The 26,735-nt window shown below is 50.6% G+C and overlaps 1 protein-coding gene across 1 annotated transcript in view; it reads right to left on the bottom strand.

Annotated features, from left to right (window-relative positions):
* Nucleotides 1-26,458, bottom strand: part of COL23A1 (collagen type XXIII alpha 1 chain) — a 318,371-nt gene extending 291,913 nt beyond the window's left edge. The window contains exons 1-2 of the mRNA XM_023617064.2: nucleotides 25,871-26,458; nucleotides 7,364-7,430 (exon numbers count right to left, since the gene is read on the bottom strand). Coding sequence (XP_023472832.2) covers nucleotides 7,364-7,430; nucleotides 25,871-26,161 — 358 coding nt within the window. The 5' untranslated portion in view covers nucleotides 26,162-26,458. The remainder of the gene's footprint in view (nucleotides 1-7,363; nucleotides 7,431-25,870) is intronic.
* Nucleotides 26,459-26,735: the final 277 nt, after the last annotated feature.

The following is a 26,735-nucleotide window of genomic DNA, read 5'->3' as shown; positions in this document are numbered from 1 at the left end:
TCTGTCCCCTCCTGTGCCCGTCCATCCTGTTTGTGAGTTTTGTCCACCACACGGCCCAGTGCCTCTCGCAGCTGTTCCCTGCCATCAATTCTCACGGCCCTCATTCAAGTTCTCATGACCTCTCCTCCAGAGAAGTCATTCAGCAGATATTATCAACACTCCTCCACGTGCCCTGCACATTCTAGGCTCAGGGGACGTGGCAGGGAACAAGACAAGACCGTCCTAGCCCTGAGCCCCTCTCGATGGGCTTCTGTGCTGGAACAAAATCTGTGATCCAGTCCATCCTCCATTCTGTTTCTAGAATCCTCCTCTCAAAGCCAAACTCTAAGCAAACTCCTTCAACTGTGTCCCACGGAATAAAGTCCATATCCCTACGTCACCGAGACTCACCTCATCTCCCACTGCCACCTTCCAACCAAACAGAGTTCTGTGCCACTCCTGGGCTCCCCTTCACCTCTGCTCAGGATGTGGGCTCATGGAATGACCTCCCAGCCCAGCTGGCTTAGAAGCCAACCACTCTTCAAAACCTGCTCAGCCAACATCTTCCCCTGCCCAGGTCCTCCTCACCTGAGGTGATCTCCCTCCTGTCCATTTATGTAGGACTTTTTTCTTCAGACTCTTCCTACTCTCAATACATTATGGTTCTTGTATTTGTGCCATTGTCCACCAACAGCTGGCTCTGCAATTCCTCTAACAACCTTCCTCTAACAAACTTAGTCAACATCTCCCACAGGACAAGCAGAAAATAGGGCGGGAAGGGATGACTGAATGAATGAACAAACGCCGATGCATAGCGGAGTGGGGAACCGAGACCATTCTCCAGAGAACTTAGCCAAAAGAAAAAAAGAAAAGAAATCAGACACACAAATTGTCTCCTTCAACTTTGTACAGTCTGCCATAACTGGGATATAAACAAATGGGATACCCACCATTAGGCTACTTATCTTACCATAAACTCTAGGATGTAACACGTAAAAAATGACAATAAACGTATCATTTAAAAAATTCTACAAATAAGAAATAATTCAAAGGAGGATAACAATTTCTTGCTTCAAAGTACCTAAGCCAACAAATACAGTTAACAGGCTGAAGAGTAACTTCTCCCACTTCTGTTCCACTCTGTAGCGTTTTCCATAAACCATCAATGAAATGTAGCAGGGTCTGAACCACTTCCACCTTGTACTTCATGCTCTCCTATGCAGAGTTTCACTGCTCTGTTCAAACTTCCAAACATTCTCACAGAGCAGCAAATTTCTAACTCTGATCAACTGTTTACTAATTTCTGGAAAGTCACCCTACACTGGCAGCACAGGGCACATCACTGGAAAACCACATGCAGTGTCTCTGGTCTATTATGCAAGGAAACAAAAAGGCACAAAAAGGAAATGAAAAGTATTACCACGTTTCTGAAAAGTTCCTAATAATTTCCAGGGCAAGTCGAGCCCCATTAGAAACCAGGGCGAACTGTGTGAAGGGCGGCAGCCCCAGGCTCTGCACAAGGCCTTGTGGACAAGAGTTCACTGGCTACACGTTTCTTTTCCTCTCCAGTTCTCTTACTCCTGTGCTCTGTCACCAGCATTTTCTCATCCACATCCCGGAAGAATGTGCCAATAAAGTCTGCCAAGTCTTTGCTCTCTCCCTCCAGAATATTCCCAGCCAACCGCCAACTCTGAATCTCCCTCCCTACCTCTCCGGTAGCCCTGACTGAAAATCAAGGTCACAGGCTGCACATGGCTGGACTGGCCTGGGGGCAATGGATCCAAGTTAATGGTAACTACAACTGAGTCACTCTCAGGAAGCAGGCCAGGCCCTATTCTAAACTCTATATGTGTATTAGCTCACTCAATCCTTGCAACAATCCTATGAGGTAGGTATTATTAGAAACCCCATTTCACAGATGAAACACTGAGGCATCAGGAAGATAAGTTACCCGTTGGAGGTCATGGAGACGGTAAGTGACAGAGAATTAGAACCAGGCAGTCTGGGTCGAGTCCATGCGCTTTATCACTGGGCAACACTGCCTGCTGGACTTGCGTGCTTAAAGTGGAGACAGACCTCCGGTCAAATCCAGACGCAGTCTAAAGTCCCCAGCCGAGGACCACCAGACATGGCTGGCCAGCTGGAGCAGGACTGAAGTGGTCATCTATTATTTGTGTCTGCCCAGCTACATCCATTTTCTCTTCTTCTGGGAAGAGCACCCTAATTTTCCTGGGGGTAACCACCCTTCCCCATTCTCAGCCCACAGGGTTCTGGCAGCGTCAAACCTCCCCGCTAGTTTCAAGAAGGGCCACGTGACCCAGCCCTGGTGGGTCCCTGCATCCCATCCTCCAGGCACCGAGACCAGCTCAGGGATAGGCATCTGCCGCAAGCCAGCAAGTCAGGGTCAATTCTGGGACGTTTTTTAACTGTGGTAAAATACATATAAAAATGACCATTTTAACCATTTCAAAGTGCACAGTTTCACAGCATTTAATATTCACAATGTTATACGACCATCACCACTAGCAATTTCCAGAACTCTTCCATCTTTTCAAACAGACACTCTGTAGCCATTCAACAAATAACTCCCTGTATTAGTCTGCTTGGACGGCCATGACAAAGTGCCACAGTCTGGGCGGCTTCAGCGACAGAAATCTACTTCCTCTCACTTCTGGAGGCTGGAAGTCCGAGGGTGTCAGCAGGACTGGCTCCTTCTGAGGCCTCCTGGCCTTGGCTTGTAGATGGCCGTCTTCTCCCCATGTCCTCCCATGGTCTTTCCTCCGCTGTGTCTGTGTCCTGATCTCCTCTTCTTATAAGGGCCTCAGTCAGACTGGATGAGGGCCCACCCCCTCACTTTAACCTTATTTACCTCTTTAACAACCCTATCTCAACCAGAGCCACAGTCTGAGGAACTGGGGGTTAGGACTTCAACATGTGAATTTTCAGGAGGACACAATTCAGCCCAGAACACTCCCCATGCCCCACGCTGGGACTGTTGAGAAAGGAGAGCACCGTCTGCTGGGCTGTGGACAAGGGAGGACCTGCTCCTGGAGCTGTTAGTAGCCGCTTCCCCAGCCCAAGAAGAGACTGTCTAAAAATGACTCAGAGAGGAGCCGAGAGATGGATGGAGAAGAGCCCCTGAATCTGCTCTCCCTCCGACCTTTCCATTTCCAGGCACACGAGCTAACAAGTTTCCTTTTTGCTTTATTAATGTGGGACGGTCAGAACATTAGTTAGTGTTCTGATGTTTGCAAGTGAAAGAGTTAGTGAACGCAAGGACCTTTTACACCAGAACGGCCCACATCCCCAGGAAGTGCAGGATGAGACCACGGCGTGACCGCTCAAGCAGCAGAGTCGAGATGCAAATCCAGGTCTCTCAGGCTCACATGGGCCGGGCGCCAGCACTGACCCAAACCTTAGGAGGCTGCCTGTCACGATGCTCATAGCACAGTGGGGTCAGGGGGTGTTCGTGTCTCCCACAGAGGAGGCTTGGGGGCCACCCCCTGCCACAGCCCTTCTGCATCATTCTAGAATTGCTGCTCTGATGGCAGCCTCCCCCAACGGACGGAGGGATCCTGTCCTTCCAGCCCAGCACCCCCAGACCCTATGGCAGTGCCTGGCTCATGACAGGCTTCAGGACAAAGCACGAGGACAGCGGAGAACTGAGTGAGACTGCAGGGCCCCTGCCCTCCAGACACTTCCTTGCAGGATGGTCTGTAAGAACACGGGATGCGAAACAACCCAGCGTCCTTGGGGGAACTGGCCAGGTACCTCACAGGACAGCACGACAGGATTCCATCCCTTAACCAAAACAGGGCAGCACCGCTCTCAGTACGCAGACTGCTTCAGACCATCTCAAAGAGAAATCACAAACCAAAGAAAGGAACACAGGGACAACAACGACACCATTTGTGTAAAAACAGGAGGGGAGCTCCTCGCTGAAATATACATAAACTACCCAGAAACAGGGCTGTTCCATACCTTAGCCACCAGTCACATGTGGCGATTTAAATTAAAATCAAATAAAAGTTTAAAATTCTGTTCCTCAGTTGCATTCGCCATGTTTCAAGGGCTAAAAGCCACACGCGGCTAGCAGTGGCTACAGTATTAGTGCACATATAGAGCGTTTCCGTTATCACAGAAAGTTCTGCTGGGCAGCGTGCCCTAAAAGGACATCAGCAGACGGGCAAAGGGCCTCTCCAAGGGGAGCAGGAGAGCTGGGGACGACAGGGGGGCGGAGGTACTTTTCACTGTGACCTTTGGTAGCAGTTGAATTTTTTTCACACTATATATTATTTCCTATTTAAAATAAACATTTTACAACTTTAAACACATTTTTAAACGTTTAAATAGATAACATAAGAAAAGAGGGTGTTAGAACAACCCGAGGGATGTGGGTGAGTCACACGGGTCTAAGGCCTGGAGCTCTGGGCGGAAGGAGGGGCAGAAGGCTCTTCTGGGGCAGGAACAGGAGGGAGAGCCACCTCAGGAGCCCCCACTGGGCTCACACGTGGCAGTGCAGGAAGCACCCACGTCCCCACGTTTTCATCCTTTAAGGTCCTCGGGGTGACTAATATTCCCATTTGTTTTAGTTTCCTAAGACGGCCGCAACAAATTGCCACAAACTAGGTGGCATAAAGTGACAGATACTTATTCTCTCACAGTTCTAGAGGAGAGAAGCCCACAACCAAGGTGTCACCTCGGCTGGTTCCTCCTGGAGGCCCTGAGGGAGAAGCCCCACGTTCCTCTCCAGCCTCTGGCAGCCACCAGCAATCCCTGGTGATCCTGGGCTTGTGGATGCATCGCTCTGATCTCTGCCTCCCCCAGGCCTTCTCCTCTGGTGTCAGGCATCTCACACCCCTCCCTCCCGTCTCTCATAAGGACTCTTGTCATTGGATTTACGGCCTACCCTAAATCTTGAATGATCTCATCTTAAGATCCTTAGCTTAACTGTGTCTGCAAAGACCCTATTTCCAAATAAGGCCACATTTACAAGTCCTGGGGGTTCGGACTGAGACAAATCTTTTTGGGCAACACAATTCAACCCACTACACCATATTATAGATGAGCGGTGCAAGGCTCAAGGGGCGCTCACTTGCCCAAGGTCACAAGGCTAGTTCAGGACACAGCCCTGCCAGCCCTCCCACCACTGACTGGGGTGAGAGGGAGGCCCACCCTCCTCTCGGCCTCACAGCCCCTGAGCGCCCGCTTCACAGCGAGCAACACGCAAGAGCCGCCCCCTTCTCTGGCCTCGCTTATCTGTCTAAGGCGCCCAGGATCGGACAAAAGATTACACTGTCCTCTGGGTCGTGGGAATCTGAGGGTATCTCAAATCAGATGGGGATCCAAGCCCCAGAGGGTGGTCTGCATGTCCAGACTCCAAAAGTCTGCGGGTCAGATCAGAGCCAGGAAGAAAGGGAATGAGTTAAGGCCGCTGGTGTTTGAGATAAAGGCCTCTGCCCTTCTTATGGCAGGGGCAATATGCCAGCCTACAGGGTTGCGCATTGATGAAGGGCTCTTGTCCAAAGGGCTCAAGTGAGGACTCCAGCTCAAGGCGGCAGGAGACAAGAGCAGGCATGGGCATGGGTGTCCTGGGGCCAGCAGAGGCTGCCTGGCTGCACACCCACCAGCATGGCTGCATGGCAGTCACCAGCTTCTTGGACAACAGCACGGTGCTGGTGCTGACTGCTGGGACCCCAGAGAGAAGGGGGGTCACTGGTCTCCTTGCAGCAGGACCTCCACAGTCTTCCCTGAGACCCTCTTGGTAACCTCACTCGGTAGCTCAGGACCCCCTAAGGGAAGTCAGGACACAGAACTGCCTCCAGGTCATGGGCCTTGACCTGTACTTTCTCCATGACCTCAGAAAAGACCACAGAGCCCATCCAGCAGTGTCATCGCTTACTGATAAAGACCCTGACCAACCGCACGTGGCAGACCAGGATTTGGACCTGGTTAGGATTTACTCAGGAGCTCTGTGCCACCTCTCTGCCTCCTCCTCCCTCTCCATCTATCATCCGCATTGGGGACTTTCAAACTTCCAGTAGGCAACTCACAGCAAGAAAGCCATCTCACAGTGCCATCTAGGTGATGCCGACAAACATAAACAGCTGAAACAAAAACGTCACTCCAATATTTTTGTTCCAGTCTCTGCTGGTTCAAAATTTCAAAATGGTGGCTGTAACCCACTGAACTGACTTCATATCTCATGAATGTGCTGTGACTTCAGTTTAAAAAACACTTAACCACACAACCCACTGGTATTTACATCCATACAACACTCAGACAGAATGAAGAGAAGAAAGAGAAATCATTCCCGTTTTATACACTTTGTAGATCACCCAAAAATTCATTTGTGGATCTGAATTTTTTACCCCATTGAATTGCAATTTCTGACTTCCTGATCCACTAGTGACATCACTACTTGTCATGTCCTTTTCCCTCTCATTAAAACCTTGGAGGTCCTATGAAAGGCTAGCTCAAGCTCGACCATAAAAATCATCTCCTGCTGGGTCCCAGAGACTGGATTTTCACACCACGAGGTCCACTCTTGCACAATCCCAGGGCATCTCCCAATCTTGAGATTTTAATTCTCAGCGAGCTGGGTTTGCTGACCAGCAGAAGAGGAGCGGAAAATGCCAGACCACTTGGCCAACGGAAGGTGTGACAGCAAGGACAAGGGCTCAGCTTCCGTGTTCTGACACCTTGCCCCGAGTGGTGGGAAGTGTGAGCAGCATTCCGCCCTTCACTCATCCACTGGCATTACGCACCATTCCCCACGAGGACAATTCTAACCCTGGAAATACCGGGGCAGAGACTGCACACCTCAATTCTCAGTCACCGTCTGTGCAAGCCTCCCGTGAGGACAAGTGGAAGACCTGATACAACCAGGATTCAAGCCATGTAGACCAGGAATCAAGAAATCCTGGTTCTGTTCACAGCCATCCTGGTCTACACCACCAAAACCCAAGAGAGACATGATCACTTGAATAATCCAGACCATGCTTCCTGCTCCTCCCTCCACCCCCACTGAAAGGACTGAAAACAAAAGCCCCACCTCAGCCAGATTCCTCACCTTCGCCCCCGTGCCTGAAACAGAGCCGGAGCCACAACGTTCCTGCCGCGCGGACGGTTAATGCCTGCTTCTCCATCTTTAAAATGGGCTGGCTGCTGCAGTCCCACCGTCTAAGCCTTGTTACAAGTCATCTCTAACAGGTTCCTAATTCCTCCACCAAAACCACCGTCCTCCTCAAACCAAGTAGTTCATCCTCCCTGGAATCCAGGCCGCACGCAGGAAGCAAGGCCCCAGGGTGGTCCACAGGATGCAACAGAGCCTGAAACCGCAGGCCTCCTCGCGGGCCGCAGCCAGGGGACCGCGTCCACTTACCTGGGGGGCAGGTGCACTCGGCTGGCGCTTCCCGAACCGTCCGCAGCTTGACCAGTCCCTCCAGCTTCTGCAGCGGTAAGAAAAGGGGGAAAAGTGAGGATGCGAGTCAGAGCAGACGCGGAAAAATCAGCAAAAACCAATGTATCGGTGGTGCGGCGTTCCGAGAACATTTTCTGGAAGGTGATTCGATTCTACAGGCAGGCTTAGGACGGGAGAAGAAACACAGATCGACGTCGCACGGCGGCGCGGGAGCCCCGGGAGGCGGCGGGTTTCCGCCCGGCACGTGTTCGCACGCAGATCCGGGCGCCGGCGCGGCCGCGGCGGGCGGGCCCACGAAGCCGCCGGCGTTCCGGCCTCAGACGCGCGAAGCGACCCGCCGCCCCGGGCCGCGCCGCTCGCCTTCCTCCCTGGCGGTGGGAGCCGGGCCAGAGGCGCGCCCGGGAACGGCGGCCGCCGCGCGGGACCCCAGCCTGGCAGGCCCGAGCGCCCCCGCCGCCTCACGGACGGGCCAGAGCTCGGGCAGGGGAGGGATTCGGGGAGCGCCCAGCCTGTCGTCCCAAACCGCGCCGGGCCCCGAGTGCTGACAGGACTAGACCCGGAACCCGCCTTGCTCTAGGGAGCCCAGCCCCTAACAGAACCTTCCCAGAAACCAGAAAGCAAATCCCGAAGGTGCGCGGCGAACACCGCGAGACCCCCGCCGGGAGGGCACTTCGGCTCCAGCCCAAACGCGGGCCCTCACAGCGGCGCCGTCGAGGAGGCGGGAGCGGCCCTGGCCCGCGCCGCACGCACTTCCGGCCCCGCGCGCGCCCGCCGCTGCCAGGGCCGACGTCCGGCCCGCCGCGCTGAGCGCCGCGCGGGGCCGCGGGAAAGCGGGGCCGCCTTCGGGCGCGCGGACTCCTGGCCCTCGGCGCGCCTCTCCGGCCCCTGCTTGCCCCCAGACGGACGAGGCCTCGGCCCGCGCTCCGCTCGGCTCCCAGCCGTCCCCCGCCGCTCACGCCGGCCCTGGCCTGGGGCCGCCCCATCGGCAGCCCCGGCGGGCACCCGCCTCCAGAGGCCCCCCGGCTGCAGGGCTCCCGCCGGCCGGGCCGGGCCGGGCAGTGCACAGCGGGCCTGCCTGCCGACGCGCTGAGCAGGCCGAAGAGCTCGTGTTTTCCCCCATTGTCTTGGCAGATGCTCTTAAGGATCTCAAAATTTACTTGGAAAAAGAATCGGCCTCCTAGTTTAAGGCAGTCAACCTGTGTGAGAAGCTCCCATCTGTTTTTATGATTGTTGCCCAGACTGCAGGCCACACTAATTTCCCTTTTTTAACAAAAGCATTTGATGGTACAAAACAATTAGCTGTTAACAATGGGTATCACATCTCTCCCGCTCTCCTAAAGGGAAGGGGCTTTATCAAATACTGATAGGGGACACAATTACTTTTAAGCTACTCTTATCTTAAAATAAAAAGCTAAACAGGAAACTACGGATGAGAGGAAAAAAACCTTACTGTTAATGCTAGCAGATGGAATCATAAATTACTGGCATTGAGTTTTTGTTTTGTCATTTATTCTAACTAGTTTAGTGCATCTGTTTTTCTAGATTAGATGGTGAATCTGCAAAGTTTTATCTCCTAGTCCTCTACCCTCCCCCCGCCCCCACTTCCAGGTCCCTAACTTTCTGTGGATTTGAAGTTGCTACTATGAACACAAAGTGAAATGTCTGAATTAGAAACCCAATCCCACAATCTTTATTTCTATGCTTTTTTTTTAATTTAAGAAAATATTCTTTTGTGTCCAGGTTTTTAAAAATGAATTAAAAGCCTCAACTTTTTACATTCAATTATCTGGCAGCACCCCTAGCATCTGCAAACAATATGGTCCTGGTTTTACGTATGCAAACAAGTCCTGACTCCAAAAGTAAATAAAGGATGAGTTTCTGAGGACAGACGGAGGCTTTGGGAGTGTTCCCTCCAGAAGCACCCAGAAGGAGAACTTGAAGTCTGTGGGGGGAAGGGGCAGGGAAAACCAGTCAGGGAAAATCATGGTTTGCAACCGAGCATGAGGTGGTCAGACGATAAACTCATTAAGGATGGGTTGGAGCATTCGTCTGAAACACTTCACTAGATGTCTGGTCACATCCTTGAACAGTTGCATTTTGATGAAATATAGATTAACATACAAAAAGGAATGTAATGATTTATTTCTGTAAAATGCTGCAAATAAAGCCACGAAGACATGCCTATCCTTTGATAGAAAATTCCTATTCTAGGGAATATACCCCAAGGAAATAAACCAGCAGAAGCAAAAGATGATATTCATGAAGAAGCTGCGCCACAAAACAGCAGGAGCAGTTTAGAGAAGGATGGTGAACCCCTTGATGGAACTGTCATGTCTCCGCGAAACATCATTACGAAGACTATGTAGCAACAAGGAAACCTGTTTACAATACAATAAATAAAATGTTTATATCCGTGTAACAGTTCAGGCCTGGGATGGCAGCAAGAACCAAAAACCGACCCACTCGGCTGTCGGGATTATGGTGAGTGGCTTCTTTAAAAGTTCTTTCTGTGTTGTAATAGCATCTTCTCAGTCAAAAAAAAAAAAAATCCTGGAAGTAGAAGAAGAGCCAAAATGAAGCGCTGAAATCCCCCTGCTGAGGGCAAGTGTGAACAACAGACTGATGATGGCGTTTCCTCAGAAAGCCCCACTCCCAAGACCAACCCTGTAGCACACACGCACCACAAACACCAGAGGAAAGGCTTGTGGGGACAAACCCTCTCCGTGCCAGCGCATCCCCTTGCCCTCCTCACATCCCCTCTGCACTCCTCCTACCCCCATAGGGAAGGGCCCAAGCACACATTCTTACTGCCACCAGCAACCCGAGAAGGCAGCATTTCCTGGCCTCTTTAACGCTCTTTGTTATGACCCCTCCACAGTGATGCTGAGCACGGTGAGGACAAGGAAAGAAAACATAAAGTATTATTATCAAGATTATTGATTACTTATGATGTGCCAGGTACTGTGCCAACAGCTGTCATCTCATCCAGTCCTCTCAATAACCCCCGTAAAGCTGGGAGTATTGTTATACCCACTTACAGAGGAGAGAATTGAGACTTAGAGAGGGCAATGTAAGTGTCAGGGCTGGACTTAAACTCTGGTATCAACTAATTCCAATCACAAAGCAAGACCACCTCCACTTATAAGCAATTCTCATGTCTAAAAAAATGGTTGCTGTGCAAAGCCAGGCCATAAAAACTATAAGGACAGAAATCAGATCAGTGGTTGGAAAAGGAATGAAGTGCAGGGAGCCGCATGGAGCAGATGCGAGGGTGATGGACCGTTCCGCGTGGTGTTGGGGTGGTGGATACATGACTCGAGGCGTTTGTCAAAAACCACAGGACTGTACATCACAAAGAAGCAACTTTAATGCATACAAGAAAAAAAAATTCAACCAGGATGTCGGAGAATCCCAGGATGAAATGGGGGCTGACAAGTGAATCTAACCGTATTAAAACTGTATGACATACCTCACTGAAGGTGGTGGGGAAAATAACGTAGCTGACCTGAGTAACTTTGCAAAACAGCGTTTCAGTTAAGATCTGTAAGGCTGAAGACCAAAGGAACTGTACATGAATGCTGTACTCTAGTAGGTAAAGTTATTTCTCACAGGGCTACAGGGCAACACATTTGAAACTACCTTCCATATATACTGGAGTTGAACAAATGAGTACATAAACTATGAGTAACGAGAGCCAAGTTTCTCACTGTCGAGAAAGAAGTTATAAATAAGCAAAGGGGGAAAGCTGGAACAAACCCTGTGGTGCAGGATTAGTCAGAGACATCGCTATGAAGTCATGCTTCTGTTATGTACACAGATAGATGCATACAGAAATAATTACAGGTATGTGTACAAAGAGCGGCGAATATACATGTGTACATACCCTAGCTGTCTGCAGAGAAGACCTACAACCAGCGAAATCCTAGTAGCAACAAGCACGCCCAGCACCCAGATCTTGGTCTCTAAATACCGTTCTCCAATAAAAGGAACCATGACCTTGGAGAAATGGCTGATTCTTGGGCCAGGGCACGAAAAATACAAGGTGAACCTGGAGTATCTTGTAGTGCCAGAAAGTAAAGAAGTGCTTTGAGAAAAAAAAGGGGGAGGAATACATGAAAGAAACACAAGACAACCTGAAAGAGCTCAGAATGGCCAAAACTGGAACAATTTAAACAACAAAATAAATAATGTAGCATTGAATTATAACACACTTTAATAAATTAAATATCCATGAGTCCATACTGATATAAATGATTGAATAAATAAATGGGGAGAAGACACAAACCTTCCCTACAGAAAAATTCCTAATAACACATGTAGATACTTCCCTCCCCAGGAGGCAGAGCTAAGTTCCCCTCTCCCTGGGTGTGGGCTGCACAAGTGACTCCCTTACCAGAGGACAGTAGGGAAAAGAAAATAGTAACTTCAAAATGGAGAAATCTAGCAGATGCCACTTTAACCAAGTCATCAGGATCATGTCACCAGGGATAGGTCATGCTGACATCATGGACCCCAGACACAATGCCATGACAGTGGCATCTACCTTCGTGGCATTCTTCCCAAACACTCATAACCCAGTCTACTCATGAGAAACATCAGACTAGCCCAAACTGAGGCACGTTCTACAAAGTACCTGACCAGTATGTCTCAAAATTGTCAAGGTCGTGAAAAGCAAAGAAAGACTGAGAAAGTGTCACAGATTGGAGGAGACTAAGGAGACATGACACCTAAATGTAATATGGCGTCCTGGATGGGATCCTGGAATAGGAAAAGGTCATAGAGGATAAACTGGTGAGAAGAGCTGAAGAAAGTCTGTAGTTCAGTTAAAAAAATGGGTAGCAGAATCACAAAGTCACTCGCCACCAACTAAGACATGGCTTTGTTATTTTCTATAACATCCATTCTTTTTTGAGGTGAGGGGGCCGGCCTGGTGGTGTAGTGGTTAACGCCGTGCGCCCTGCTTTGGCAGCCTTTGCAAGTTTGGATCCCAGGCGTGGACCTAGCACCACTCATCAAGCCACACTGGTGGTGTCCCACATAAAACAGAGGAGGATTGGCACAGAGATTGGCTCAGTGACAATCTTCCTCACACACACACACACACACACACACACACAAATTGAGATGAAATTCACATAACATAAAATTAACCATTTTAAAGTGAACAATTCAGTGCATTTAGTGGATTCACAAAGTTGTGCAACCCCTCCCTTTATCTAGCTCCCTCCATCTAGTTCCCAAACATTATCATCACCACAAAAGGAGATCCTGCACCCTTAGCAGTTATTTCTCATTCTTCCCTCCTCCCAGCCCCTGGCAACTGCCAATCTGCTGTCTCTCTCTATGGATTGACCTATTCTGGATATTTCATATAAACAGTTACACAATATGTGACCTTTTGTGTCTGGCTTCTTTCTCGTAGCATAATGTTTTTGAAATTCATCTACTCTGTAGTATGTATCAGTACTTTGTTTTTCTTTATGGCTGAATAATATCGTGTCATATGATTACACAACAATTTGTTTATCCACTCATCCATTAATGAACATCAGGGCTGTTTCCACCTTTTGGCTATTGTGAATAGCCCTGCCATGAACAGTAGTGTTTGTTTCATTAACTGTTTTTAATTCTTTTGGGTATATACCTAGGAGCGGAATTGCTGGGTCATATGGTAATTCCATATTTAACTTTTATGAGGGTGGAGTGAGGAAGGTTGGCCTTGGGCCAACATCTTCCTCTTTTTGCTTGAGGAAGATTGTCCCTATACTAACATCTGTGCCAATCTTCCTCTATTTTGTATGTGGGACGCCTCCACAGTGTGGCTTGATGAACAGTATGTAGGTCTGTGCCCAGAATCTGAACCTGCGAACCCGGGGCCGCCAAAGTGGAGTGCACAAACTTAACCACTATACCACTGGGCCGGCCCTCCATATTTGACTTTTTGAGGACCCACCGAACTTCTCCACAGTGGCTGAACCATTTTACACTCCTACCAGCAATGTATGAAGGTTCCAATTTCTCCCCAACCTGACAAACAGATCCTAGTGAATGTGAAGTGGTAACTCATTGTGGTTTTGATTTGCATTTCCCTAATGACTAATAATGTTGAGCATCTCTTCGTGTGCTTGTTGCCTATTTGTATCTCTTGTTTGAAGAAATGTCTGTTAAAGTCCTTGGCTCATTTTTAAATTGGGTTGTTTGTCTTTTTGTTGTTGAGTTGTAAGAGTTTTTTAATATACTCTGGATACTGCATCATTATCAGATATATGCTTTGCAAATATTTTCTCATATAACAGATCTATTCTTGATCAGAATTCTAACCACCTCCAACCAAGACACAAAATGGGTATGTTAAAATCATCTCAAAAATTGGAGGTGGTGGGAGTGGACCCGCAGCTTCATGCTGGTCCTCACATTGGTTTTTGATGAAGTCTTGCTGGATTAATAGTGGAATATTGTTACTAATGAATTTACCTGGTCCTTTTTAGTTAATAGCAATTATATTAGTTTTTGATTGCTGCATAACAAGTTGCTACAAAATCAGTAGCTCAAAACAATACAAATTTACTATCTCACAGTTTCTGTGGTCAGAAGTCTGGACACTGATTGGCTTGGTTCTCTGCTCAGGGTCTCACAAGGCTGAAATCAATGTGTTCTGGAGCTCTGGTCCTCTTTCAAGCTCATGGGGTTGCTTGGGGTCTGAGGCCCCCATTCTCTGGCTGGCTGCTGGCCAGGGTCCGCTCTCAGCTCATCGGGGACACTCACAGGTCCTTGGCGTGCGGCCCCTCCACACAGCCTCTTGTGCTTCTACTCTCTCTGACTTCAGGAAGGGCCCAGGCTCTATTGGGGGCTCACCTGATTAAGTCAGGCTCTCCAAGGATAAGCTTTGTAATTAACTCAAAGTCAACTGATTAGTAATTCAGTCATAATCACAGGTGCTGCCTGCACTCAAGGGGAGGGAATTATACCAAGTGTGTACACCAGAGGGTGGGAATCTTGGGGGCTGTCTTAGAATTCTGCCTATCAGAGTATTGTATCACAGCTAATTTCTTACGTTTGACAAATGTGCTATGGTTACGTACAGGATATTTTTCTATAAATCTAAAATTATTCCAAAAATTTTAAAAGTCTGCATCATGGATTTCTACTTCCAGGCAAGATGGAGTAGCAATGACTAGATTTACCATCCTGCCTAAAACAACATAAAACCCAAACAACGACGACGACAACAACACAAAACCCCACCAATACAATCTACAAAACAAAGGTTTTGGAGACAGTGGTGTAAAGCAGGGAAGGAGAGTGATTTCCGAGACACAGAGCACAAGAGCTCCGGCCTCCTGTCTGGGGGCCCTCCAGGCCGTAGCACAGGGAGGGGAAGCACATGTAAGGCCTGGCAGCTCAAGAGCTTGAGCTGAAGAGATGGAGCAAGGCTATTGGAGTGTGCAGAGCAGAGGACCGGAGGTGTGCGAGCTGCACAGAGAACTATCGGATGAGCAACCGCCTGACTCTAGGGCACTTCCACCCCAGAGAAACGAAAGCACATGTCCACACACAGACTCCTACATGAATGTGCACAGCAGCTTTATCTGTAATAACCCAAGACTGGAAACAACCCAAACATCCATCAGCAGGAGAATGGATAAACAAATTGTGGTATATCCATGTAATAATAATACTCAGTAATGAAAAAGAATGAACTAACAATACATGCAGAAGTATCAAAGAATCTCTCAGTAATTAGAGTGAAGGGGACATGACCCCCCAACAAAAGAGTCCCTACCGCGTAATTCCATTCATATAAAAATCTCCCCAGAAAAGAAAGAAAACACCAGTAGTGACAGAAATCAGGGATCCCTGGGGGGCAGGTGCGGCAGGATGGGGGGAAGGAGTTCAGGGGGTGGGAGGAGACTTTGGAGGCTCATGGACGTGTTCACTATCTTGACGGTGGAGATGGTTTCACAGGTGCCCACACATGTCAAAATGTATCAGATTATACATTTTAAAGATGTGAAGTTTGTCATATGTCAAGTATACCTTTAAAAAAAAGAGGAAAAAACCCTGACACCGCCACCCAGGCCACGGCTGGCATGGGCCTGGCTGGTGCTGGAGCAGGCACCTGGGCTCAGGAGGCATTGGCTCACCCACTGGGCTTCGGGGCCCACCCCCCGCCAGGTGAACCCGGCTGACAGAGTCAGGCGGAGACGACCAGTGAGAGCATCCAGCCCCTCCTGACACACAGCAGCAGCTCATAGACTTTTCTCCACAGAATGTGGGTTTAATCGGTGACTCCCACGGGCATGCTGAGTGACTCTCTTCCAAACCACATCGGCAAACATTTCTTTAAGGGTCCCTGCTCAGTCCCAAAATATGTTTTGAAAGATTTGATCTGCAAACAAAATGCAATTCTTCTGTAATCCTTGTGTTCCCATTCATTATTTTTCAGACACACCTCACTTCCCGTCAGAACCTGCCTTCCAAGGTTCACACACCAGGCCGACAGAGAGAAATCCCACCAGCAGCCCTGTGGGGGGAAGGAACAGTTTCCCTCGCAGCGGCGACAGGTTGAGGAGAGCCCTCAGGCTGCTCTGGTGTGTGGCCTCTGAGCCTTCTGCACACTGTGGCCATAGTCTTCTCCCTACACAGGCCCGGCCGCCACGCCAGGCCTGCTCACACCCCCACACCCAGGCCCACCTGCTTCCTGCTGACCACTGCTCTCTCGGTCTTGTCCACAGTCAACATGTGGAGTGTCCCCTCCTGTATCAAGTCTGATTAGACGGTGTCACAGGCTGAATCGCATCCCTCCAAAATCCATATGTTGAAGTCCTAGCCCCTGGTGCCTCTGAACGTGACTGTATTTGGAGATGGGGTTTTTACAGAGGTAATTAAGGTAAAATGAGGCCATATGGGTGGGCCCTAATCCAATGTGACTGGTGTCCCTGTAAGAGGAGGAAATTTGGACACAGACACACGGAGCGTTGACCACATGAAGACACGGGAAGAAGACAGCTGTCTGCAAGCCAAGGACAGATGCCTTGGGAGAAACCAGCCCTGCCGACCCCTGGATCTCAGACTTCCAGCCTCCAGAACTGTGAGGAATAAACGTCTGTCATTTAAGCCGCCCTGACTGTGGGTGATACTTTGTTAGGGCAGCCCAAGCCAACTACAGATGGGACCCCCCAGAGGCCCCTGCCTCACCCCTACATGCCTCCTTCCAATTCAACACAGGCCCCAGTGGGGACTGAAGTGAGAGGAGGCAGTGAGGAGCCAGAAAGGACCCAGGGGCCTTGACCGCTGGGCTGGCCCAGGAGTTTTCACCTTACTGGCCCACAGGCCACAGTCGAGGGGAGGCACTGAGGGGAGGGAGACACTGCTGAGAATATTTAGGAAGACGAATGAGAAGAATGAGCTGTGGCCAGACCTGCCTGGGGCATGGTGTGGCAGGACTCAGGGAGGCAAGGAAGTAACAGTTTCAAGAAAGGCAGATGGGCAGGACCTGCTGGGCTGAGTGATGAGGGGCCTCCTTCCAGCTCAACTCATTCAAAGCCAAGTTGAAGGTGTGAGCCTGTTACAGGAGCAGAAGGAGGAGGAACCGACTGATAGATCAGGAAAGCAGGGGTGGGGTGGGGTTGAGGAGGGGACTGACTTTGTCCCGTTGTCTGTCATCTAGGACAGTCCTGGCAAGCCAGTCTTACTTCATCCTCAGAGAAAGGGAGTGAAGCAGATACTGTCACCCTCTTTCCAGAGGAGGAAGTTGAAGCTTGGAAAAGCCAACTGATTTGTCCCAGGACACTGAGGCAAGTTCAGAGGCAGCTCCAGACTCAAAGCCAGGCCCCCAGCTCCAGAGCCCCGGGCACGAGCTGTGCAGGGCCAGTTAGGGGGCGTCAGGAGGACTGGGGCGGGACAACTTCTGTGGCAAGGAGATGAGGTTGGGCTGGTCTCACCCCTTACACTTCCTTCACAGCTCCTGCGTGTGCATATGCACACACGCAGACCCCCCACATGCACATTCATATACATGCTCATACACTTATGTGCACACACATGCACACCCTCCCTCTCACAGGTCTGCACTCACATGCATGCACATACTCACACACATACATGCTTACATGTACGCACACTTCCTCTCACGTGCATACACACTCACACACATACACACTCTCGTGCCCTCCCAGCCCTCACACTGGCTAACCCTCAAACACACACACATACACACTCTCGTCCCATTGCCACGTGAACTTGCCTTTCATTTGATCGCACCACAACATGGGTCTGAAACCAAGATGCTGTAGATGATAACAGCCCACAAGTCACACAAGGCACAGTTAAATAAACAGACAGACGCTGCTTTTTGTGTGATGATCCTCCTTGAAGGCTCAAAATTAAGTAGATTTTATTTAAATTGTCTTCTAGAAACACCAGAATACATTCTAATTGCTTTGTGATGTGTTTCACAACCCAAAGTTGGGAGAGAATACAGTTTTAGAAGTTGACATTATCCATTTGAAAGCACTCCCCCGACCCCCGATTTTGTGGTTACATCAGACAAATATTTTCTCATTTACTAATGTGAGTTGAAGCAGATGTACGAGACCTCTAATTCATCAGGTTAATCACGAGCTTTTGGGGGTGTGTGTGCCATATTGCACAAGCACAAAAACCGAATAACTTATCAATTAAAGCAAATTTATTAGGTGTTTGGGTGCCCTTTTGCAACGAAAAATCCATATAATAATTGTCACGGACAATTAGATTTTTATTTTGGTCATAAATGTGAAATGTTTTCACTTAAATGGAAAATCTCATTCTTTTGAAATGAGAGTGAAAAAAATGGGGCTTTGAAGCTAATTCAGTCTTTGTTTTCTTCAACAGCCAGGTCAAATTTCTCCATCATTGACTCAGAGATTGGACATGGGTTAGTACCTTTTTCTCTTCTGTATGGCCTTAATAGGATGGCAGAAGGATCTTAAGGTCAGCCATGTAACCATGGGACCTCCTCTCCAATTAGCAAACAGACATAGACATTCCTTCTGGATTCGGTCAAAGAAAGCTTTCCAGCATGAACAGCCCCTTTCAGGGTATGTACGATATGCTGAGCACTTCGGACACACCAGCTTGTCTAATCCCCACAGACAGCTTGTGAGGCATGTATTCTAACCCCCGTTTAACAGAAGGGCAAACTGAGGTTTGGAAAACCAGTCATTTACCTGGTCACACAGCTGAGAAATGGCAGAGCTGGGAAGTGAAGCCAGGTCTGCTTAAAGCTAAAGCCTTCCCCGCCACCCGACACGTCAGCCACCGACTGAGGATGTCCACGCCGGCAGAAAAAGCTGCTACTGCTCCCACCTAAATGACAGCTCCCATGGGGTCTGCTGCGAGGTTGTGGAAAGGGGCAGAACTAGGGGTCAGGTCACCCAGGTTCAGGCGTATGCTGCCACTGGGGACAGTCACTGCCCTTCTCTAGGAGGGTGAAGCTCACCTCCAGGGGGTGGGGGCTGTGAAGAAACACCACGAGGATGGTGGGTGAACCCTCCCGCCCAGGACGGGCACAAGAGAGGCCCTCCACGGTCTCCCCGGTGGCCCCGAGGAATGCTAACATGCCTTTCTCTAAGACTGCATCTGCAGCTTACTTCTCCCCAGCGGTTCATGCTTAGTACTGAAATATGTTTCCCAACATGATGAAGGGATGTTTTCTGAGTGCCTGTGTCAACAATTAAAGATTAATCCTGATCCTACACATGGAGAAAATCGATTGGGGAAGGAGCTGGAGGTTGTGTGTGGCCTCTGGAGAACTTTCCCAAACTGAGTTGCATTTGTTGACAGAATTAGAAGTCACAGTGCCGTCGGAGAGCAACACCCGGCACTGCCGAACACCGCTGAAGAAAGGGCTCTGCACCAAATGACAAATGAGCTCATTCCGAGATGAAAGCGTCAGGTTTTCCATGTGTGATTTTTAAGGCTTTCTTTGTTATCAATTGCTTTTTGCTTTCAACAACAACAAATCCAATTGAAATTAAAAACTCAGCCGAACGATAGATTGAATCCACTTTGCCCATTATAAAACTTGAAGCCTGACTTCACAGCGTTGCAAGTTTGGGAATTCAGGAGGATAAACGCGTATGTCATGGACAAACTCAGATGTTGTAAATTCAAACACAAACAAAGCCCTAAAGACATTCCTCCTTAGGCAGTTGCTCCATATCCTAAAGAAGAACAGAAGTAAGAAACTTTCCCCCCAAAACCACTGACGGTACTGTTATCTGTGCCAACAAACGCGTGCCCAGATGCAGTGTTGATGGAGGATGCAGATTCCACTGATGGGTCCTATGTGGTCGTGAATATGGCATAAAGACTGTGCAGCCTGTTTTTGACGTATGGTTGGAATACATACAAGCAAGGTGTGAGTGGCGGGCACGCGCTCGGTGGTTCTGATTAGGTCAGGGTAAATCTGTCCATGCATGAGGACTGGAAGGGATTATGCAAAAAGTTAAATAGCCCTTGTTTTAGAGCAGTGGGATTATCAATAACATTAATCATGCTAAATCAACATACATCTCGGTTATTTAAAAAAAAAAAAAAAAAGGAGGGAGGGGAAGGGAAACTGAGCTGCCGTGCTATTTCCCAGCACTGGGTCTAACACCCTAGATAAGGGAGGTGGCCCCATCTCAGTAGCAGTGGGAGCTGGAGAGCTGAAGAGCAAAGCGAAAGGGTGTACACCCGCCCTGCAAAGAGCAGGTCTGAAAGAACTCTGTCTCCCACCAACACCTATCGATGCCTCGTGGTGGGGGTCAGAATTATTTAAAGAGAGAAACACGTAGAAATCTGTGGTGAAGAGGGCTTCTCTGAAGGTATAGGATCATACCAGCCCTCCTTCCTCCACCCCATTTCCCCACAACTCCTCCTGACAGCCTGAGCAGTGCTCTTAGCCCCACCTCACATGCAGAGAACTGGGCCCCTGAGGGGCTGGACGACCAGCCTGGTCACAGAGCCGCAGGTGGTGGCTGGCTGCCATACCCTGCATCTTGTGCCCCCCAAATTCATGTGTTGAAACCTAGTCCCCAGTGTGATGGTGTTTGGAGGTGGTGCTTCTGGGAGGTGACTAGGTGATGGGGTGGAGCCCCCATGAATGGGGTTCATGCCCTTATAAAACAGGCTCCAGAGAGCTCCCTCGCCCCTTCCGCCGTGGGAGGACATAGCAAGAAGACGGCTGCCATGAACCAGGAAGCAGGCTCTCGCCGACATCAGTGCTGCCAGGTCCCAGCCTCCAGAACCACGAGAAATAACTGTTGTTCAAGACGCCCAGTCAGTGGCAGTTTGTTACAGCAGTTGGAGTGGACTAAGATGGTGGCCTTCTGACTCCGCGTCCAAAGTGTTTCCCCAACACCTTGCAGCATTTTCCTCTTCCAAATTCAGGACCCCCAAAGCTACCATGACACATGGCACCAGGCAAGGCTGTGGCGACCTCCTAGCCAGTAAATTCTCTTTTTAACTTAAGCCAGGCTGAGTTGGGGTCCTGCCATATTGTTATTTGAAGGTACAAGGATCCACAGGCATCTAGAAAGGCTGACCATAATGAGATGATGCTTAATGAGGGAAAAAGGGACATCCTGTTCCAGGGACCATGATTCTAACTGCACGGGCTCTGGAAGGGGGTGTGGAGGCCTTGGTGAGAGATGGCTGCTGAGAAAGCCAAGAAGTCCTGTGGCCGGGGAGGGTGATGAGGGCAGCAGAGCTGGCTGCGCACACCTAATGCCGACAGGGCCCCAGACGGGGTTTCCAGGTGTCCTGGTCTCCTTGGTGCATGGAGGGGCTGGGCCGCCGCCTCCAGCCCTCAGCCTCTCCCGCTTACGGCAGGGTGACGCACAGGGCTGCCGGTCCCTGTGTGTGTCCCGACATGGAGGAAGGTGGAGAGCAGGCCCTAGTGCCACCCCCAACGCAGAGACCACCGCAGCCAGTGACTGCAGGATTGGCACCGCATCTGCTCGGGGGTTCGAGGCCATCAGCTGTAAAGCACGGGATTGTGCCAGGAGGATCCAAACGCACCAAACCTGCCTTTGACGAGGGCTGGTGCTGAGGGAGACAGAAACTGTGTGGCCGACCAGCGTGTCCAGGGGGTGGGGCTTGGGAAGCACTGCAGTGGAAGAGGGTCCAGTTAGGAAAATTGTGGCAGGCCAGTGGATGACTGCCCCGGCCTCCTCTGGGGTAACATTCTCTGGCACCTGCCTGGCACTGTTGGTTGCCCCCCAGTAGCCGTTCCCAGTATTCCTTCCTAACAAAGCTGCAATTCTGTCCCAGTGGCAAGGTGGCCAGCCTCAGGGGATGAATCCAGATTGGCCAAAGCCTCCTGTGGCACCCCACTACCCTTGCCAGCGACAGGATGATGGTGCTCTTGGGTCCTGGTTCTGGCTAGCGGCCGAGGGAAGTCGGCTGAGGGAAGTCAGCCGAGAAGTGCTATGAGTCTGCCCCCTGACTCAAACAACAGAGGAAGCCTCTCCAGAAGATGGCTCTTTCTCCTCCCTACTTCCCTTCTACTTTGGCTACTCTTGAGTGAAGACATATACTTGGAGCTGCAGCAGCCATCCTGTGACCATGAAGAAAGGCCAAGAGAATGGTAAACACTGACCTGGCACTCAGTTGTGGCCAAGTCATTGAACTAACAGTATCTGCCTACTGACTTCTGGCTTTTCTGTTTACGCGAGATTATCAAATGACTGCATTGTTTAAGCATCCACACTCAGGTCTTCTGTTATTTGCCATCAAAAGCATACTTACTGACCAATACTTTCCTCTACTTTATTTTTCACTACACACATAGTTGTGACTATCGCATTAGGGAAGAGAAAGCTGATGCTCAGGAAGATGAAGAAGTTGGATGACAGAGCTAGTAAACGGTGGGACCAAAACCCCATGCGTCATCTACCCTTCTCTGCCTGCTGCTTTGAGTTCATTCAGTTTACAGATTGCCCACCTTCAGAAGAGATGCTGCAAATCCTCACAGCCAACATGGAAAAGTCCAATTCAACAATTTCAAAATACGTTTGTGAAAGGAACGCCCTGACAGTTGGCTCATTCTAAACATGCTGCCGTTATTATAAAGTTCTCTCAAATTGTCACACACACACACACACACACACACACACACACACACAAAGACACAAGAAAAAGAAAAGAGTAGAAAGAGAGCATGCCAGAAAGTAATTGGAAAGAAACTTTTTTTGTTTGGGAGGCAGGAAATGCCAGGGAAACAAATGCAGCCATGATTTACACTCCATCTCCAGTGGTGCCATGGGATTCCAAACTTGGCATCTTTATTAAAGTGGATGCCACAGGGCAGGCCTGACAAGTGACAGGCCGCCAAAGCGGCCAGAGAAGCTACGTTTGCATCTGGGTTTTACTGTAACGTAACCAGTGTCCACAGTTGACGGCAGGGAAGGAGAGCCCTGAAACCTCACCCTGAGTCTCTGGGTTTTTCTTGTTTTCAAACTGATTGATCTGGAGAACAGAAGAGCAACAGCCAACAATAAATCCATTGTAAGCTGGAAAGGGTCTCCTCTGACTACAATGAAATATTTCTTTAATCCTTGCATTAAATTTTGTACTGTACCGAGAAAGCTCTGCACTCTAAAATATAAGCTTCTGTAATGCTGTAACTACAGGTATGACTAATGGGGACCTTGATTACTCGTGCAATCTAAAGCGCTTTAAAAGCATAATATCAGAGGCTTGTTTTGCATTTATATTTTCAAATCTTACTGAAGATACTATCGTTAATGGCTCTTGCCCAGAAATCTTGCTTTTTTTATGTTCTGAAAACTGTTCCTTTTATTTTGTACCATGGAAGGGTCTTTAGTAATCACAAGTTAACAGGAATATTACTTTTTTGTTGTTTCTGCATGTATATTATCAGGCATATCAGCCAGTCTTCAAAAACTTATTCCAAAGTTCTGTTCCCAGGGGAACAAACAAGGGGTCCCATATTAACAATGGCTTTTGTTGGCTTATTTCTTTCTTTTCTGACATTAAAGTTGTGTGTGGTTGGCAAGGATTTCTCTTCTTTAATTTGGATGTAGTTTCTGCCTCCAAACGGAAAACAAGCTTGTTGGTAAAAGGACGGGCTGCAGGCCCCTCACATGCACCAGTCCCTCTGCACTGAGAACAACCTAGAACTGAAAAGCTGCCCAAGCACAGATGTTCTTTCCTTAAGAGATTTCAGTTCAACATTTACCTGTCCTTCACATCTAATAGCTCAAACAAGTATCTTCACATCTATTTAAATCCAATTATGGGCTCCCCACTATGCACCTCCCTCGGCCCCCTAATCTCAGCCGGGGCTCTCAGGGTCACCAGCCCAGCTGTGTAATTTCCCATCCAGCAACACTTGCAAGAAGAATGGCTAGCCGCAGGAACAGACTGGCGCCCTGGGAGAGAGATGCCTTTTCACAGGGGACATCCAACCAGCCAGAAGCTCAACCCCAACCACATTGATAGCATGGCACCTCTGACGCTGTGCTGGCAGGAAGGAGCGGCCCTGGCTCCTCCAAGCACATGCACCCCAGATGCCCAGTTTAGTGAGCTAGTAGTAGGATGTGCTGAGTTGCGCCCTGTGCTAATGCCAGCCTACTGAATGGTAGCTTGAATTTCAAGTGGAAACCCCAGGATTCAAAATGTCCCCTTTGCCTTTCTAATCAAGAGCAGAGAGACAGCACACTCGCGTTACTACACTACAGTCCCCAGGTAAAAGGCGTGCTGCAGGAGGGAGCAGGAGGAAGTCACTGCAGTCTCTCCCCACTGGCCTGTGTGCCCAGGACTCAGAACCCACTCTTCTCAGCAGTGGCCACTTTCCCAGGAGCCTGCTCCCTATTAGAACAGACACAGTTTGCAAGTTCCCTGTAAAAGGTTTAACCAGGATTTCTGACTCAATCAGGGCTTGTGGTTTATTTTTACTAAGTAAGGCCACAGGGAACACACTAATAGGTAGAAATTTTACTGGCCCTCCATAAATCAAGTCAACACCTGGTCTCTAGGGATTTGCCCAAAGAGAATGGGCTGTGATTTGAAACCATCACCAGGAGCTGCCAGCAGGGCTCCGGAGAGGTTGCTAACGTCTGCCCGCACTTTCAAGGAGAAAATGGGAAATCAGTTCATGAAGCAGCAATTTTGCCCAAAACCAAGCTAGAAGAGATGTAATGCTGGTTTAAGTTAAAGTGGCTAAGAAATAGGTATGGTGAACAGGTGTGGTGCAGTCTTCTCCCATTCCCCCAAACATTCCAAACTAACTCAACAATGGACACAGCTCCGGATCTTAACAGAGACGACGGTATAACGGAATCAGGAGTAACAGGCCTGGCCTCCCTCTCCCGGACCTGGAAACTGTCACTTTCCATACTACAGTTGAGGACACCCCTTCGGGCAGGAGTGTGGGATCTCGGGGAAGCGCTTCTTCCAGGAGAAAGAGGAAGGCTGAGGCCAGAGTCCACGCGCCGGTCCGCATCCTCGGGGACAGCGGCTGCTGCATAAAAGGTGGAGGTTTTGATGAATAAGATGGGTGAGGGCTTTGAGGTCTCAAATGTGGCTCCTGTTTTGAAGACCACAGCAGCAATCTTTACAGAAATGTCACAGTCTCATATGACGTTTCCAAGAACCACGAAGAAAGTCAGGATCTGCTATGTCCATACTGGCCCGGTGGCATCGCCCAGGAGGCACTGCCTGAAACCAGAATTCAGGTTTCTGGGCCAGACTGTCTTTTCTTGCCTTCACTATGCCAGGCTGATGTGGGCATCCCCCAGGTCTCGGTTGCACTGGGCGCGCGCTCAGCCTCGGCAGCCTCAGAGCACAGCATCTCCAGGCTGGAGCTGCTCCGAAACAAACTTTCCTGGGGTGGGAGCGTGGCCAGGGCAGCCTGGGCTGACCGGATCCCTCCGAGGGCCCCAGCCGGGGTCTGTCTGAGGTTTCCCTCCACCGTGGCCATCGGCCTGCTGGGGCCTCATGCCTCTCCAGGTACACCAGCGTTGGGAACGGTGACGAGACTCACCCACCAGACACTTTCCGCGCGAGCCTCGTCATCCTGGCACAGAAGAGGAGCCAGGAGCTCACCGCAAGCGGGAAACGACCGTCCCTGCGTACACACCCGCGGGGATTCACCCCCAGGTCTGTTATTTCAAAGTCCGTAGTCTTTCCTTTCCCTCTCCCTCTGCTCGTCCCCCAACGGCGCTTCTAGCTCGCTCTTCCCGCGGCCACTTGCCCTAGAAGGCGACCCTAAGGCTGGAGGGGTGACAGCAGGAACCCTCGGGGCCGGCACCGGCAGCCTCCGCCCTCCGCGCAGGCTGCCCGGATGGACTCACGCACCGAGCCCCCGGGCGACCCCTCCTCAGGGAGACCGCCCCCTGCCCGGACTCCCAGCGCACGGACACTACCCGCAACCGGACCCACTCCCTCCCAGCGGGCTCGCCCCGCCCGGCGCCTCACCTCGCGCAGCAGGCGCTCCAGGTGCGGCTCGGCCCAGGCGACCAGGGCGCTCGGCGGCCCCGCGCGCCGCAGCTGCTCCCGCTCCTCCTCGAGCGCCGCCACCCGGCCCTGCAGCGCGGCCGCCTGGGCGCCCAGCAGCAGGCAGGCGGCCGCCGAGCCGACGGAGAGCAGCAGGCACAGCGCGCTCACCGCCCAGGCCCCGGCCGCCGTCGCGGGGCGCCCGCAGCCGCCGCCGCCGCCCGCCGGGCCGTCCTTTCGCGCGTCGCCGCCGGCGCGCTCGCCCGGGCTCATGGCGCGCTGGTCGCGCGTGGGCTCTCCGAGGGGGCGGTGCAGAGCTGGGGACCAGCTGAGCGAGCGGGGACCAGGCGGGACAGCCCGAGGCACGAGTTCGGCCAGGCACGGGGCTTGGCCTCCGAGCAGCAGCGGATCGCGGCCCACGCCCCCTTCTCCGCCGCCAGCTCCTCCACAGCGGCCACTTTGGGCAGTTTCCTCTATGCAAATAGACCCTGCCAGAAAAGGAGCCGGGACCCACCCAGGGGAGGAGCGGCCCGGCCAGCCCCGCGCGCCGAGGGGGCGGGGGCGGGAAGGTAGCGTGGCTCCCCGAAGACCCCCGCGCGCGCCCGGCGGATACCGAGCGCCGCGCGCACTTCCGCCCTCACCTGCTGGGGGCGCCAGGCTGTACGCTCTCCCGCGCACGCACCTCTGCGACTCCCCAACCCGAGTTCCCATTGCGATCCCGAGGTCTGAGATGCGCCCAGAGACTCAGAACGCTTTCTGCAGCCCACCCCTGGCTGGGACATCATTCGTGCCTTGGAAAAATTCCCCTGAACTTGTGAATTAACTTTTCTGACTCTTTTAAAAAGTA

The sequence above is a fragment of the Equus caballus genome, chromosome 14 (assembly GCF_041296265.1).
Source record: "Equus caballus isolate H_3958 breed thoroughbred chromosome 14, TB-T2T, whole genome shotgun sequence".
NCBI lineage: Eukaryota > Metazoa > Chordata > Mammalia > Perissodactyla > Equidae > Equus > Equus caballus.
Note: the sequence above shows the minus strand (reverse complement) of the source record. Positions and strands in the feature narration are given on the sequence as shown.